The 19,117-nt window shown below is 32.4% G+C and overlaps 2 protein-coding genes and 1 long non-coding RNA gene across 3 annotated transcripts in view; 2 read left to right on the top strand and 1 right to left on the bottom strand.

Annotated features, from left to right (window-relative positions):
- Positions 1–11,059, top strand: part of LOC137640496 (uncharacterized) — a 26,597-nt gene extending 15,538 nt beyond the window's left edge. Inside the window, exon 3 of the long non-coding RNA XR_011044367.1 lies at positions 11,030–11,059. This is a non-coding gene — a long non-coding RNA (uncharacterized lncRNA). The remainder of the gene's footprint in view (positions 1–11,029) is intronic.
- The window catches only part of LOC137641382 (RING finger protein 17-like), a 1,982,860-nt gene that overhangs the window by 1,431,486 nt on the left and 532,257 nt on the right, over positions 1–19,117 (bottom strand). The window lies entirely within an intron of this gene.
- On the top strand, positions 11,074–13,952 carry LOC137640392 (trophinin-like; the record flags this gene model as incomplete). Its single annotated transcript, XM_068372959.1, has 1 exon — positions 11,074–13,952. A coding segment is annotated over one exon (2,268 nt), but the record flags the coding sequence as incomplete, so codon positions are not given.

The following is a 19,117-nucleotide window of genomic DNA, read 5'->3' as shown; positions in this document are numbered from 1 at the left end:
TACTTTATTATTTTCTTTATTCGAAGCCATAATAAACTATATATATATATATATATATATATATATATATATATATATATATATATATATATGTATATATATAGATGTATATATAGTATATATAAAAACAATATAGTTTAATATGGCTTCTAATAAAGAATATAATAAAGTCGCGAAATTATTTGCTAAATTTTATGATAGCCATAATATACGGATGAGCAACTTGATGTATATAATTCTGAGTAAACAACTGAGAGGTTGGAGGTTTATATAATCACCATTTGGCTGAAATGAAACCTAATATGATTTTTTAAAAATATTGAAAAGGAGAGGGAGGAAATAATCTTGTAAGTGTGATTAAGATCAGTGAATCCTATACTAATGCTATGAGAAGAGCATGCAAAGGAAAACAAAATAAAAATGGCAATGTGCTAAAAGGTATTAAAATGAGGAAACAAGAGGTATGGTGAAAGTAACTGGTCAAATTCTGAAAACCAAATTGCACTACGGAATTGCCATGATACGAATGGTACTCAAAGTATATAAACAAACTACATTTACAGTAAATATGCCAAATTCTAGCATTTAAAACGAATCAACCATCAGCCTCTCCTGCGGCAAAAAATAAAAAAAAGGCAAGGAAAATACAAGTAACAATGCGATTTTCTATATAACACAAATCATGGCTACAATCATTATTTGGCACGAGACTCGCAAGGTTCCCTTTTTCCAAAAATCAATCTTATATCTCTCTGGTGAAATCACAAAGGCACCATACTAATATCATAAATGATAGCGATAATTATTGAACACCTGGCAGAATTACTTGGATCTTTACAATGTTGTAGATTATAATATGATATATGAATGAATCTTCATGACAAGATATTATTATTATTATTATTATTATTATTATTATTATTATCTAAGGTACAACCCTAGTTGGAAAAAGCAGAATGCTATAAGCCCAAAGGTCCCAACAGCGAAAATAGCCCAGTGAGGAAAGAAAAAAAGGAAAAATGAAATATTTTAAGAACAGTAACAAAATTAGATCAAATATTTCCTATAGAAACTATAAATATTTTAAGAGGACGACATCTTTAAAAAGTATTAAGGTTACCTAATTTCAAATAATGTTAATTTAGTATAAAAGATACGACTTGGTCTTTCGAAGAGAAACAGGCTAATAAATGAAGAGTGGATTAAACTCTTTTTCCATCATATCTAAAATTTTATAGTCCTGTAATGACATCCCACTGATATTTAGTACGAGTGCGTTTATTTATCAGGTGAGTGAAGAGTGCGTGCAAACAGGCAAATAAAACCATTACTAAAACACTAAAAAAAATTATGGGTCATACGTCATGAGCGAAAAAGAAATAAGTAATAAAAATAGGGAAGTGAATGTGAAGCGAGTGCACTTGAGTACAATATGAAGTTATATTAAAGGAAACAAGCAAATAGATCTATGGAAAAAAAGTAAATATTCTCTGAATAAAATGTATTCTTGGGTTTTTGTGTGAAAACAATGTGAAAATATTCATATTTTAAATTTGTAGGATGATGAAAACAGATATGCATTGTTTAACACGTGTTTGAAAAGGCTAGTAGAGTTAATATAGGATTTCAATAAAAAAGGATGAAGGTTGGGAAGAACCCACACTTAATGGGAAAGGAGAACAACAGGATAAACACAGGAAATGTCCCACATTTCTTCTTTGCTCAAGGGGTTAACTGCTGCACTATAATTGTTCTGTGGCTACTTTCCTCTTGGTAAGGGTAGAAGAGACACTTTCGCTATGGTAAGCAGCTCTTCTAGGGGAAGGATACCAAAATCAAACCACTATTCTTTAGTCCTGGGTAGTGCTAAAGCCTCTGTACCATTATCTTCCACTATCTTGGGTAAGAGTTCTCCTCTTGCTTGAGGGTACACTTAGGCACACTATCTTATTTCTCTTCCCCTTTTCTTTTAAGTTTTTAGTTTATTCATGAGAGATTTATTTCAATGATGTTACTATTCTTGAATTTTTTTTGTCAAATTGTTAATTACTTCAATTGTAGTTTATTTCTTTCCCAATTTCCTTTCCCCACTGGGCTATTTTCCCTTTTGTACCATGATCTTCAACTGTCTTGGGTTAGAGTTCTCTTGGTTGAGGGTACACTCAGGCACACTATCTTATTTCTCTTCCTCTTTTTTTAAAGTTTTTATAGTTTATATATTAAAGATTTATTTCAATAATGTTACTATTCTTAAAATATTTTATCCAAATTGTTAATTACTTCTCTTGTAGTTTCTTTCCTTATTTCCTTTCCTCACTGAGCTACTTTCCTTGTTGGAGCTTATAGCATGATGCTTTTCCAACTAGGATTGTAGCTGAACGAGTAATAATAATAATAATAATAATAATAATAATAATAATAATAATAATTGGATTACAAACAAGATATTACCGACTGATTAGCAAGGGCGTAACGAGAGATTCTGATAATACACAACACATGACAAAAATTGACAAGAGGGGAATAGTGCGTATTTAGACAGGGAAAGTGTGTGGATCAAATATATGCTATAAAATTGATATGCTAGAGGATTGACATATATAGATGTACAAAAACTTCATATTACTAACAATTGAAAACTTGAGGATGTCAGAATGAACAGTATACAATATTATTTATTGAATAATTTCAAGTTTTTCTGATGGAATAAATGCATGAAGGAATATGCACATCGTTAAGTGGCACAAATATGGCGTAAAAGTAGGTTAGCCTGAGACTAGGGTGTTTTATATCCCCATGTCTCCAAAACCCTTATCAATGGGATGTGATCAATTAGACACAAATAACTGGAAGTACTGTTATAGTGTGACTAATAGAAAGTGAGAAATAGTTCAACATAAATCTGACCAAGATTTAGGTTATGGGTGTATTGATAAACAAAATGAAGATGCAATAAATCTCTGAAGAGGACAGTTAAAGAATAGAAGACATATTTGTATACATAATCCTAATTTAAAGAACGCTAGTAATATGAGGGCCATGCAAGTAACAAAACATTTAACATTATTTATAGGAGAATTGAAATTAATAAGGAAGCAAAGTTTTTAATGTATCAGAGGACTGATAATATTTCCTTTGGGGCGTTGGTGTGAGTGATGATTGCAAATGATAGAAATACGAATGACACTATTGAGATTTTTGTGTGTGTGTGACATAATAACTGAAATGGTAGCATATTCGCAGAAATAGAAAAAGGTTCGTGGACTTAAAAACGTTAAAAAGAACTTCCAAAGTACCAGCTAAATGGATGAGGTACTATTGAAAAGAAAGGGCCCTAATATCTATGGAGCATAAATGAGAGTACAAAATATATATGTATGGAAGTATGAACATGGAATTGACCACCATAGATTTTTCTTCTCCAAAAATATCCTCTATTAGTCAAAGTAACTAGAATAAGAAAATTGTAAAATCATACAATTCTTTCTTCACACTAAATAAATGGTGGAAACCGATATTGGTACTCATTAATATGAAATCTCACGCAGACAGGAATGGGATTAACATGATCTTTGAGACTTGATTTGGTCAAAATTGTATAGCAGTGCTGATCCTGTAATACCTTTAAATGAAAATCTACTCAGCATAATTGATAGGAGTATCCCTTCAAGCGTACTAGGGTAACAAGTGAAGGACAAACTATGGTTCAATGAGGATTGTAGACGTGCTTATTTGGAGAAGCAGGAGGCCTATCATCTTTGGTGGGGTAACAGATCAGATTTGACCTAGAATAACTATACTCAGCTTATAGCTTTTGCTCCCAGAGTTTATGCCTCAACTGAAAAAGAATATAATTTAACCATAAAAGAAACCATTTCTGGTACAACCCAGGAGCATAAGCGGTGGACTACCCTTAAATCTGCACTCTTTGGTGTAGATGCAAGAGTTCCTCCTTTACTTAACCCAGATGGCTCTGTCACTCACTGTCAAAAGGAAAGGCAACCATTTTGGCAGATGTGTTTGACAGCAAGCAGAGTAATGAGAAACTCAAACATCCTCATTCCTGTTTTCCTGAGACTAAACTAACTAGTTTAGCTTTTCGATCTCGTGAAATTAAAGCTCTCTTGGTGGACCTTCATGCTTATGGAGGTGTAGACCCAAATGGTATTTTTCCTTTGATTTTTATAAAGACTGCAGATTTCTCAGCTCCAAAGCTATATATTATTATGCGAAGGTTAGCAAGAAGAGGAGCTTTTAGCACTCGTTGGAAAATTGGTAACGTTTCTCCACTATGTAAATGTGTTTGTGGTAGCTTAAGTCCAACCGACTACCGCCCAATTTCCATAACTCCCATATTATCTAAAACTTTTGAACGTCTTTGGCAAATCGTCTTAATAGGTTTGCTAAAGGTATTCATCTGTTCCCTAGTTTGAAATCTGGTTTTCGTAAAGGCCTTGGAGCATGTTATGCCGTTCTTACAATCTCCAATGCTGTACAGAAAGCTCTTGATTGTGGTCAGGATGTTTGTATGATTGGCCTTGATTTTAGTGCTGCCTTTGACCGTGTTAATCATGAGGCCCTTGTTTTCAAACTCAAACAGTTGGGAATGGGTGGGTCATTTCTTAGCAACATTATTGAATTTTTAAGTAATAGATCTAAGAGAGTTGTTGTTGATGGACATCACAGTGAGTATAGGAATGTGATATCTGGTGTTCCTCAAGGTAGTGTTCTTGGCCCATTACTTTTCATACTGTATACACATGATCTGTGGTTTGGTCTAGAAAACAAGCTTGTTGCATATGCAGATGCTACTACTCTCTTTGCATCAATTCCATCTCCTAAATGTAGATCTGGGGTTGCTGAATCCCTTAATTGAGACCTAGCTAAAATTAGAGCATGGTGCAAATTATGGGGTATGAAGTAGAATCAAATAAGACTCAAGTACCATGGCTAATCTAAATCTGGATCTCAGCATTGATAATGATCCTTTAACTTTGTATGAATTTAAAAATTTTAGGTGTAATTCTCGACAGGAAATTTACTTTTGAGAAACACATTAGGTCTGTGTCTTCTTCAGTTACACAAAAAAGTGGTTTATTGAGAAAGTCTTTCAAGATTTTTGGTGATCAATCTATTCCAAGAAGGGTTTTAATTCTTCCACTTTACCTTGTTTCGAGTATTGTTCTGTCTGGTCTTCATTGTGCATGTTGAACAAGATTTTTCATAATTCCGACCATCCTTTACATTCACATCTTCCTGGACAGTTCCATCCTGTTCGTAATACTAGGTATGCAGTTATTTCTAATAGCCAGGTCTTCTCCATCATGAGGCTCAATACTACACAGAACGGTACTCTAGAAGTTTTATTCTATCTGTGACCAAGTTGTGGAATGATCTTCCTAATCTGGTAGTTGAATCAGTAGAATTTCAAAACTTAAAACTGCAGCAAATGTTATGTTGAACAGGTTTACATAAGACCTTTTATAGGTTATATATCAAATATGTTTTAATGTTAACGTTTATGAAATATTTTATTTTAATTTTTCATTACTTCTTATATCGTTTATTTATTTCCTTATTTCCTTTCCTCACTGGGCTATTTTTCTTTGTTGGAGTTCTTGGGCTTATAGCATCTTGCTTTTCCAACTAGGGTTGTAACTTAGCTAGTAATAATAATTATAATAATAATAATGATTTACAGGATAGACAGATGGACTGCATGCAATGACCAAGCCACATTTTTTACAAACAGGCGGCAAGAGGCTGAGGTGTGGTCACAAAATTCCTAAGCATACATAAATCACCCACTGAACATAGACAGAAAGGGGTATCACAGTTTTTAGAAAAAAAAAAAAAAAAAAAAAAAAAAAAAAAAAGTCAGTATATGGGACCCATTCTTTATTTTTTTCTTCTTTTTTTTTTAACCTCGAATCACTAGTCGTTAATAAGACTTACCATAGCGATTCTAGGTTTCAAACAATGGGCATAAACACTGACCGATAACGTTTTGAATGTATGAAAAGGAAATGTTAAAAAAAAAGTTATTTGGGTAAATATAGGCCACAATGTTTGACCATAAATGTTTAGATGAATGATAGAAAAGAGGGAAACTACTACACAAAGTTATTTGAGAATAATTGGAGGAGATTTCATGATAAAATAAATATGACCCTTCAGTAGGAAAAGCAATTTGAAAGCGAGTGATATTGGGTAATGAAGATATATGAAAAAGGGAAAACCTTAATGATGGATTATTGACTAATCACGATTTAGAGACAGAATGGATGATAATAGGCTGGTTAAAAAGGGATGCAAGGGATCCATTTATCACTAGCTATATGGATACGAAGTGTTGAATATCCACAAAAAAAAACGTATTTGCACACATAGACTGCAGTGAGTGCTACAATAGAGATGAATAGCATTGACTAATATTTTTCCTGCATTTCTCTGTTTCATTCTATTATATACAGTATATATATATATATATATATATATATATATATATATATATATATATATATATATATATATATATATATATATATCATCCATTCTGTCTCTAAAGCGTGATTAGTCAATAATCCATCATTAAGGTTTTCTCTTTTTCATATATCTTCATCATCCAATATCACTCACTTTCAATTGCTTTTCCTACTGATGGGTCATATTTATTTTATCATGAAATCTATCTATCTATCTATCTATATATATATATATATATGTGTGTGTGTATATATATATAATATATATATGTATATATATACATACACATACGGATATTTACATATATATACATATATCACTTAAACATTAAAGGCTCATCTGCAGTGGGTCTAACCCCTTTAACACTGCCTTTGCCGTTCAATTTTACAAAACTGATGTACTTCTTGAATGTGAAGACCCTTCCTTCCTTTTAGATGTCAATCACCCCAGGTTTTCAACCTTTCCTATGCCTTCCCTTCCAGCCTTAGATCTACACGTTCTGTATTATACACTTTACACAAGCCAATCTAAGCATTTCTCTTCATATGACTGAACCACCTAACAATTTAATCTGTAATTTTAACTACTTTTCTGTTTCCTTTAATTTCTCCTCAAATTACTTCATATAATCCGATACTGGTCTGAGGGCCAAAACATTTGTGAGAGGTTGCAGCTCAAAGAGCTAACAATTCCTTCATACTTACCAACTTTGGCTTCCACAAATAACTCAAATCATTTGCCAATCTCTTGTACACAACTCGTACCTTCTTGCTTCATTCATCTTCAGGCTCACTCTCTCATCTTACCATCATGTTTTATTACCCTAAACTCGACTCATAATTACTTCCCGAGTTCTGCATAACTCACTTCATCAAAACACTCAGCAGAAACTAGTATAAAAATATTTAAGAAGTAAATTACAAATGGATTCATAATTGACAGATCTTCCCCACACCTATCATTCTTGCTACTCGCCACCGAAAATATCTTTCAGTTAACAACTATACACCGCTAAAGTGAAAAAAAAAAAGGTAAGCCTTTCCATTCCAAAATATCATACTGTCCTCTTTTCGCATTTAGTGAAAGGAGGTGGATACGAGGTAAAAAATGAGACAATTTATATACAAAGATATACAGCAATGAATTGTGTCGATGGAAGAAATGTAATGCCTGGTGTTCATGAAAATCAAGACATGTTGGAAATGGTTAATTTGGATCGAGGCATGTTGGAAATAGATTAAGTTGGGAGTTTCATTGTGGAGTATAGAAGAGTTCCAAATACACTTACCGAATACCTTGTACATGCAAGAGTGGGAGAATTCTTAAAAATTATATTTTTCCTTGTGCAAATGCAAATAAAGATAAACCATTTCTCAATCTATATCTTTTCTTTATCTGTTCAATATAGAAATCACATTAGTAAAAATATTTAGTTTCACCTGCAGAGTAAGGATCCAAATATGGCATTGAATGTAATTGGTAATAGTTTGACACGCCAAAGACAAAATGAGAATTTGAAATAAACAAGGATAAAATGGGGTACTATAAAAACAAACCAAAGAGGAGGTTTAATAGAGGGATAATTCAACATAACAGCCATCATATCAATATGAAGACAATGTATAGGTGCATAAACTGAAGAAGGTATACTCCGAATGGGGATGGGGATCATGAATTTAAAGGGTTAAGAAAGGGAGAAAGGTAGACTGCTAGATGAGTAATTTTTTGCTATAAGAGTAGCTTGTGTATAGGTATACAAGAGGAGGGCTAAAGATATTAAGAGCAGAGTTTGAAAGGAGGAAAATCATAAAGAAACTATATAAGATCAATGGAGGAAACAAATTAAGTGGGAAATCAAACTATAATGCATGGAAGGATATAAAATACGAAAGAATATGGGCAAATAAACCCTCAGACAGAAGATGGAAGTAAAGTTCTAACGCAGTCACTTTTGTTTCAAGTTAATGGCAGGATTGTGTTGAATAGTTATAAAGTATAAAGAATAGAAGGAAAGCAGATCTCGATGATCAACGAGGGGAAAAGGTTTGCTAAAAGCTGAAAATGTTTGTTTAAATTCCTGTTAAGTATGTGAGGAGCATTAAGGGGGCAAGAGTTCAACTAGTTACAAAGGCTATACAGCTGTATGGTAGTAACAGAAGAGGCAAGTAGTGCACTAGACTTGTGGGTATGGTCTGGATGCAGGAAGGATTCAAAGGAATGGATGATTAAACATATAATTCTTAGTAAAACAGAAAGAGTGATATGGATGACTAAAGAAAAAAAGAGTGGTTCAATCATGTAAATATAATCTGAATGTAGGTCAAGAAGACAAATAAATGACTTAAAAAAGTATCAAAGTCTAGGGCAATATCTAGAAGAAAAAAAAAAAAGTTTATGGTCGTGAAAGGCACAATGTATGATAAATTTGGTAGATGTTGAATGCATATGACGGAAAATGAAGCTATAGCTGCCGAGATCCCATTGTTTGTTGAGTGTATGTATGTATGTATATACATATATATACATTTACATATACATATAAATGTATATATGTGTATATTACATATATATACGTATATATACATACTGTATATATGTATATGTGCTTATATATATATATATATATATATATATATATATACATTTATATATACATATATATACATATAATAGTATATATGTGTATATTCACATATATATACACATACTGTATATATGTATATGTGCTATATATATATATATATATATATATATATATATATATATATATATATATATATGTATATATATATACATTTATATATACATATATATATATATACATATAAATGTATATATGTGTATATTCACACACACACATATATATATATATATATATATATATATATATATATATATATATAAAAGAGATCATTAAGTGGAAAAATCATAATGAAAATTATAAAGAAAATAGTATATCTTAGGATAGCTTAGTCTCCAAAGAAAATCAAAGACACTGATGATATAAAGTATAGACTATGGAGGTATATTGACTTGGAGGGCTTGAGATGAAGAGCAATAGGTGATGAATTGTGTGGGCCTTAACATCCAAGAAAAAGGAGAGATCATTCAGTATTAAGAGACTAACAGTAGTTTGTGTAGAAGCATAAGGGCAACATGAGATAACTGTTGATACAGGAAGGAAGGGGAAGGATTATAAGGATTAAGAACTGGGATGATTAAAAGAGACCATATTTTGAAGAAAAATTGTATGAAGTGCAACTACAAGATAGCAGTTAATCAAGCTATTGAATCTACAAAACATGAAAGATATTAAGAAGTTCAAATATAGTGAAAATAGTTACACACCTATTTGTTGGGAGTTAATAATTATGGTAAAAATAACTGGGTTACTGTATAATATTACCAAATGGTATTGACAGATGTTAAATAATACTGTAAACAGGAAATTACACTTCCAGGAAATTGAAAGCAAAAAAACATTTCGTATTAATCAATACTCGGGAAGCTAAAAATAAGCTCTTTAAATGTTCACAAAAATTTTTTTCTAACTATTAAGTTATTAATAACGGTAGTATATATTGAGCACAAGGTATTCAAAGTGGTCAAGTAAACGTAATTTAATAAAAACATCATATTAACCATAAACAAAATCTTCAAGAGATTTTCTTACGAGTGGGTAAATAAACTTTAAGATGGAATGCAATTATTTTCTTTTTCCTTTTGATATTTAGAAGGAAACTTTAACAGCTCTTCACTCTCTATTTCTCAAGAAATAATAGCCTCAAGCTTTTAACCCTCAAGATAAGCGTACATGACAAAAACTCTAGTTAGATATGCCTCAGGCCATTATAGTATCTTGGGATACTTAATAACAGGTTTTTCAAAAATCCTTTCAAATTTACTTTTATACAGAAACAAATATTGCACCATAATCATATAAGACCAAGTTTTAATATAGATCCAAGACAATTCTATTTATAATACATGGCTATTTTTTCCGAATAATAGTCGACATGTCTCCTAATAATACATTCAACATGAATATTGAAACAGGATAGGCCAGATACAGTTCCCTCATTCCCTTAATGGCTGATATCCAGAAAACTAAAAACTCTGCTAATAATTTTTCTTTTTTTTAGAATAATGGTATGTCAATCTTTTCACAGACATTTTTAAAACTAATATTCTGGAAGGGTTAGGTCTTCTACAACTAACCCAATATTTTGCCCACTAATTTCTACAACCCTTCCCTTGCTTTTTTTCTGACAAACCTTGACTTTCGTTTGTCAATAAGACCTGCTTAGTTTCCTCTGTATAAACTGCAGTATCCATTCAAAGTACAAACTTCTTATTAATATAACCCTCATCACTTTTTTTTCAAAATGTTGCAATATCTAAACTGGTTAAACATACTTCTTTCCAAAAACATTTATATCCAAAGTAAACCTTGGCAAAATAATATCAAACAAACATATATTCCAAGATAATCAAACACATGACTAATTCTAATGGTGAAACTTTTCTTTTTTATTGCCAACAGGAACAGCAAGTGCAAAACCAGAAAATAACTGAGTATGGGCAATCTGTGGGGGAAAGTTACAACCTGCTGTCCCCAGTGATGAAGCTTCTCAACATAAAAAAAGGGATTCTAGAGGAGCACATTTTCAGGGATACAACTCTCCAGTACCTCTTAATCCCATACAGCATGGTTTACAAGTCGCTAAGCCTTCAACCACATACAATGCCCCTTTTGCAGCACAAACATACGGGGCTCCAGATAATGGCCTTGGAAACACAATTTCTGCAATATTGAATGAACTTACTGGAGGAGCTGTTGGCACTATTACTGGGGGAAGTTTTCCATCAATACCTAGTGGTAGTAATGTTAATTTCTTTACAGCAATAGATCCCATCGAGACCCAGATAACACCAAAACCTCACAATCCTATCTTAAAACGTCCACAAAAACAAATTCATGCGTTCATTGCCATTGCCCCTGAACCCATTACAAACAGCCATCAAGCACTCTCTACTGGAGGTCACAAAGCACCTTTCAAGCAAGTTGAGCCACCCAATTCTTTGTATGGAACACCTTTGGCAAATGTGCCTACTACATCTTTTGGATTCCCCCTACCTATTCCCTCTGGAGTCTCTGGAGAAGGCTTTATAAGTCCTGAATTTTCTGGGAGACCTGAAGTGAATGGTCAAACATTGGCTTCTCCGGTCCATTCAATACAGAGTGTTCATGTAGGTTTTGAAACTAATAGTTTTGCAGGAGGTGATCAAATTACTTCTGGATTCTCATCTGCAGCCTCATTAACAGGAAGCGACACCCCTCCCATTCCTGCTAATGTTGGATTTGTCCCTGCTTCTACAGCCACAGTTGGGTCTTCCTTTGATGATGCTGCTACAATAGGATTTGCCCCTGCTGTTTCTGGTACAACTGGATTTGCCCCTGCTGTTTCTGCTACAGCTGGATTTGCCCCGGCTGTTTCTGTTACAGCTGGATTTGCCCCTGCTGTTTCTGCTACAGCTGGATTTGCCCCTGGTTTTTCTAGTTCAGGTGTATTTCCCCCTGCTAACTCTGCTGCCCCTGGATCTACTGCTGCATTTTCAACTACTGCTGGATTTGCCCCTGCTGTTCAATCTACTGCCGAACTTCATTCTCCTGTCCCCGCTACAACTGGCTTTGCCGCTCCTGCTTCAATTGCAGTTGGCGTTCCCCCTCCTGCTTCTGACACTACAGTCTTTGCATCCCCAGTTTCTACTACAGCAGGTATATTTCAAAATGCAGCTCCAACTGCTCAATTTGCCCCAGCTGGTGCTGGAATTTCCATAAAAGATGAGAGAGGTGAATTTCCTTCTATTGGGACAGTCACACCAAGTACTATGATAAGTTTTGGTATTGCTGTCCCTTCAGCTTTCCCAATTCCTCAGACTGTATTTGAATCAAATCAAGCACCTCCATTTACTGTCCCTCAATCAAATCAAGCACCTACATTTACTGTCCCTGAATCAAATCAAGCACCTGCAATTACTATCCCTCAATCACTTGGGACTTCAAATTTTATTGGTTCTAGTGTCACACCAACTCCTGATTTAACTTTTCGAGGAGAAGTTGGTGTTGGTAATGCATTAGAAGCACCTGTTATAAATGCAGGTCACAGTGTAACAAGTGATTTTAGCACACAGGAACAATTTCCCACTTCAGTAGGTGGTGCTGGATTTGGAAGTTCTGGGTTTGGTGTACCACTCCAAGCTGCTTCAGGAGTCACTCCAGCACCAGGAATTTCTGGGTTCGGTGTACCACTCCAAGCTGCTACAGGAGTTACATCTGCACCAGGTCCATTTGAATCTACCCAATTCTTCAATTTTGGTGGTCTTAGGAATGATTTTAATGAACCGAATCAACCCTCGAGCATTGGGTCATCTCTGAATTCTGGAAATATCCTTGGAGCTGGGCAAGGTACTTTACTCGGTAACAGACCTGACAATGAATTTGGTGGTCATGGATCTGTCCTTGATGACGTTGTTAGAGCTGGAACAGGAACTTTAGGTGGAGGATCTGCTGGTGGTGGACTTGGAGGCAGCAGCTTTGATTCTGGACATGAGAGTATTGGTGCTACAAATAACAATCAAAATCCCCTAACAAACTTTGGAAATCAAGGGACTGGCGTATCATTATTTGATACAGGATCACAAGGTAATTTTGCTGGACCAACAGTTCCTACTCAAAACGTTGATTCTGGAAGAGTGTCAACTGAGAAAGGTCCCCTAATAGGCAGTGAAGGATTCAACAATTTAATCAAAAGGGATATTCCTGGACGAGTGAAGCCTAAAGAATCTCAATAAATAAAGTTAAAGACAGGACACAAAACACATTTCTCAGGTACAAAACATACTTTTAAGAAAATACAGTAAATAATATACCCAAAACCAATATTTAGTATATACTCATTCTTTTCTGCAACAGAAACCTATCAATAATTTACATGCACTGTTCTTTCATCTTCAGCTGTATCTCTAATTACATATATTAATAAGTTTTGTAAATACGGTAACAACCGAAACAAACTCATTTCTTAATCTTATGAACACCACTTATTACCTAGTCTAAAGCTTATCATGAATAAGGTAACAACAGACACCTTATGTCAATAAGCCACACCTACCTTAACTTTATGTCAATAAGCCACACCTACCTTAACTTTATGTCTAATTACCTCGGTAAGTATTGCCTTCTATGTTCATGAAACATACCCTGGTAAGCAAATGTCTCTACAACTAATTTTTTATACCTTTGCAGGGCAGTATTTGTTTTTTTGTTTCTTGCATTCAGGATTCAGAAACGGCCTTTTAGCCTTTGTGTTTACTTATCTCTCTCTTTTGAACTCGGTTATTATTCATCAATTAATAGACTTGTATGTGTTACTTTAATATATTGTTAACCAGTTATGTTTCCAGTGTACAATATTGTATATATTTTAGATATTAAATATTTCATAGAAAAATTATAGTATCAATAACCAGACAAAAAATATTCCTAATGAAGTGCGTTATGAGAAACTCTCATTATCTGGAAATACACTTGGTATCCTAGTGATTTCAAGGAAAAAATGCAAGTTTCAATGCAGCAACTAAAACCTAATTTACATATGAACTGAGAAATAACATTAAAATCAGTAAAGGTAATTTTTAAGCATTCTGTAGTTATACTTTTCCTAATATGGCTGGTATAGGCCTATCAAGCAACAATATATATAATATGTATTATATCATATAGATTTCAAAATAAAATGCGTCGGTGTAAATAAGAGGAAAGCCATCAACAATGGAAAAAAATCAGGAGGTTTGCTTAGCTTCTTTATGTTCTGATATAAGTGTAATTCACGGGGAGTTAAGGTGTCTGGCAGTCGTGTACTGTACCAATTAACGATGCTTAGTAAAACAGAAACTGTAGACAACGCTGCCAGTAAATAAGTTGCTGAGCTGGTAAACTCTTGATCATTTTTTTTTTATTATTATTATTTCTACAGTGTTTTAAGCGTTCACTTTTCTATATAGCACTTTAAAAAATTATTGAAAAAGTTTTTTTTTATGAAGTTTATAAGCAAATATATTTTTCTATACAGCAGTTCGTAAAATTATTAAAAAAGAATTTGATAAAGTGTTCACAAGACCAGCGACTGTTTTCCAGGCAGTGTTGCCAATAGTTTTTCTTACGTTAAACACAGTTAAATGTTACAACGGACGGCTGTCAAACATCTTAGCTTCCCGTAAAGTGTACAGAAATGAATGAAGAGAACTCTACAAAGCCTTTTCATGTATTCTCCCATGGCATTCTAAAAAAAAATTAGAATATTAATGTAGGCTACAAGGTTTACAAGAGCAGGGCATCTGATATATAAAATTCATTGAGTGTTGTGTATGACTGGGTCTTACCTATTGTATTCTACATGTTAGACCTAATTAAAACATGATTATAAGTGCCAAAGTCATACTTGTTCATTAGCATAAAATAGAAATTCATTATTCGTTACCGTTGGTAGGTAAGAATGCTGAATAATAAATCTATTCTGGAAAATATTGTAAAATCTAATATGGTAGATATTTTGCAGTCTACGCCAGCAAAAGTTTTCAGTTTTATCTCGATTATATAATAATTTCAGTAATATTACATCAAATTTCATCGAAACATTTCCATACTGTTTCTGTGAAAAAACCTTCGTTAGGAAACAATATCAACCCAAACGAAATCTACGTTATATTTGAAGACTAATTTCGATGCCAGTCTGTCTAAAGTAAAACTACATTAAGTACACTGTAGCTTACGTTTAAATCAAGTCAACTCAGCGGGGAAACAAGGATAAAGTATTGCATTCATTGCATGTTACACCTTAGCTTTAGATGCCCAAGGTAGTTCTTATCAAAACCTACTAATCAAATTTCGGTGAAAAAATAATCTTGCAATGAACTTAAAATTCTGCTGGTACTCGTAATATAAATAACCTCACTTGAGAAAATCTTGTGACCTGAATCTGTAGCAAGCAAAAATTATTGTTCAATTAGATTAAGTTTTAATCATCTGTGACAATCTATGCTTACCGAAACTGTTTTTATGCTTACACTTCGGAGTTAATTTTAAATATTCCTGAACCTACTTCACTGACATCCCATTTAACTTTACCAATTTTCCACTCGTAAAATCAATGGTATTCTGTCTCCTTATAAGTGTTCTACTAACATTGAGTTCTGATCACAGTTGTTCAAGACCAAATATTTACAAAGCACTTACAAAATATATTTACTTCAACTCTTTCAACAGCTAGAGTAATGATATTGTTCTCTATTTTATTCTACAAACATTTTGCTTTTGGCCATTACAATATTAAATATGGATTGCACATCCTTCTATTTTGAATGCGATCGAGAACACATATTGTAATTTTACCGCTACTTTTCTGTTGCTTTTGTTGTTATGGACTACAAATCCAGCTACGCTTTGTCTTTCTCATGGCGCTATTTACTATTAGAGACAAATGCTACCTAAGTTTCTTACCCATTGGTTTTTTTTTTTTTTTCAGATTTATACTAATACCACTTCCAACATAGGGCCTTCCCTACTGGTTGTATTCTCACTACATATGTTTCGTACCCACTCTTCTGCATTTTCTATTCTGTTCATACTCATCCTTGAATCGATTTGGCCGTAAGAGCATTTTTAAATAGGTATATCGCCAAATATCCAAGTTTAATAGATCCAAAAGCAAAATGATGATTGAATAAGAATGGACATACGTCCATTCTTATTCAATCATCATTTTGCCGATAAGGAAAACTAAGGTTTGATTATTAAAAACCTTTGAATTTACCTTGGAGACAATTTTTTTTTTTCCAAACATTTGTAGCTGAAATATCCAGCTTCAAATCATATCCGATTGTCATGTGGCTCCCCAATTCTGTATGGGATCTCAGCCTAATTGATAGGTTTCTATTCAACTATTGACCCAGTTCTCAGATTCTCACATGTAGCCTATGTCTGGCAACTTTAAAAAAAAAAAAAAACACTTGTAGGTCAGAGGCATTGCACAAACAAACTAGTCTTATCAAAGGTAAATCATGTTTTTTTCCAGAGTAATCTTGAAGTAATTCAAATACGATCCCAGTCGTGATTAGAATAATCAACTAGTAGTTCTGATGGAACTTCCTACGCACACCACTCCCCGTATTCATATGAGCAATGCATACCTTAACCTTTGAGTATATTCGCTAGACGAGCTCCTTGGATAACATTGTGAAAGTTGGTTACAAATGTCAAATGATCGCAATGACCCTTTGCCTTTACTGGTTTACTATAACTGTTCTGTGCAAGTAGGATTTTTACTCTCAATGATCAAGAGAGAATACCAAGAAGTTGAAGTTGCAATGCCAAACATAGTCAAGTTATCATGCTAAATGCATACATCTTTCCCCCGAAAATCTATATGAATACTACTTTCGCAATATCATTCCCGAAGTTAACGAAAGAGAGATGTCAAATTGGGCCGTTTCAATATTGTGAAAACCACGGTTAAAAAGGCACTAAAATTTATATCACTGACTTCACAATCACGGATACTAAAGAAAACTTTCTAGTTACTACAAACCCTAACACGGTTATTCCTATTACAAGAAATAAAATTTTGTAAAAAGAATAATTAACAGCTGTCAATTCTCAAAATATCATTTCCAAAATTACCTGTTAGAAAAAAAAAAAAATCTTAGATGCTAGGCTCACTACTGTGGCTATCTACTAATCAGATATTCCACTGATCTATGCACTAACATTGAATAGAGCATTTACTGCTCAAAGGACAATCAAATTTAACACCAATTTCCAAAATTAAGTTTCCAGAATATATTCCTTTTATGAAATACACCACTAAACTATATAATAATGTCTATATTATATGACCAACTAACTTTAAATTACCTAATACAAAGCAATCGTCTTATATTCTTTTGGAATCTCTAAACATTTTAATCTGTTAACTGTTATATAAAATTCTGAAAAATTTACTGCAACAACTACAATAGATTACCTATATAACATACATATTTAGTAAAAAAGAATTGAGAGATTTTACGAAAAACCTCACCTATAGCTTCAAGCCTTAAATATAAGGTCATAAAGAAAGCACTTCCAAATTTATTTTAATAAAATTATTAAATTGAACATTCTGCTTAGCTTGCCAACCTTAACGCATATATATATATATATATATATATATATATATATATATATATATATATATATATATATATATATATATATATAGATAGATATATAGATATATATATATATATATAATTATATATATATATAATTATATATATATATATATATAGTATATATACATCTATAAATATATGTATATATCTATATTTATATACATATATATATATATATATATATATCTATACATATATCTATAAATATATCTATGTATATATCTATATATACATCTATCTATATATATTCATACACATATATATATATATATATATATATATATATATATCGATATCATATATACAGTATATATATATATACCTATATCTATATATATCTATATATATACATATATATCTATATATATCTATATATATGTATATATCTATCTGTATATATTTATCTGTATATATTTATCTATATATATTTATATATATATATATATATATATATATATATATATATATATATATATCTATATATATATTTATATATCTATCTATATCTATATCTATACCTATATATACATCTATATACATATATATATATATACATATATATATATATATATATATACACATATACATATATATATATATATATATATATATATATATATATATATACATACACATATATATGCACATATATATAGATAGATGGATACACACACACACACACACACATATATATATATATATATATATATATATATATATATATATATATATATATATACTGTATATGATAGTTGCCAGGTGGCATTACCTCTTACCTTAAGAGAAGTATTTATTAAGCAACTTAGCATACCAAGTTGTTCGATTTTACTTTTTTGCCTTGTAAGTCATTTTGGTAGCTGCTACACAAGTGAAAGTGGTTCGGGAGTATTTTCTCAAACCTGTCTTGAGAAAACACCCATTCACACATACTGTACATACAGTACAGAGCTGCAATACCCCATGAAAATAATCATGCAATTTATTTTAAAGTTTGACAAATAGATTATTGCTATACACATTATATTGAAAGAACATTCTCGCATGGCAACAATTAGCAAATGTCTAGAGCACACGACGAAGAATTGAAGTCATTTTGCTGCTACTTATATCTGGTAAGATCAGATCTAGTGGAATGTTAAAAAATCTGATCTTCATAAGCAATAGTTAACGGGGTCAGGGCGCCCATCCAAATTGCAAAAGCAGCAAAAATTGTACCAAGAGAGATATCTATGAATAGACACTGTGCTGCTAGATGCCCATAGACTTGTTATTTCTTTCATAAACTGTAAAACTTGTTTTTTGTTTTCTATGATTCCTACCATTTTCCCCATTTTAATAGATATGATTTTCCCTAGGG

The sequence above is a fragment of the Palaemon carinicauda genome, chromosome 5, assembly GCF_036898095.1.
Source record: "Palaemon carinicauda isolate YSFRI2023 chromosome 5, ASM3689809v2, whole genome shotgun sequence".
In the NCBI taxonomy this organism is placed as follows: Eukaryota; Metazoa; Arthropoda; class Malacostraca; order Decapoda; family Palaemonidae; genus Palaemon; species Palaemon carinicauda.
The sequence above is the reverse complement of the archived record's forward strand: the minus strand, read 5'-3'. Positions and strand labels throughout refer to the sequence as shown.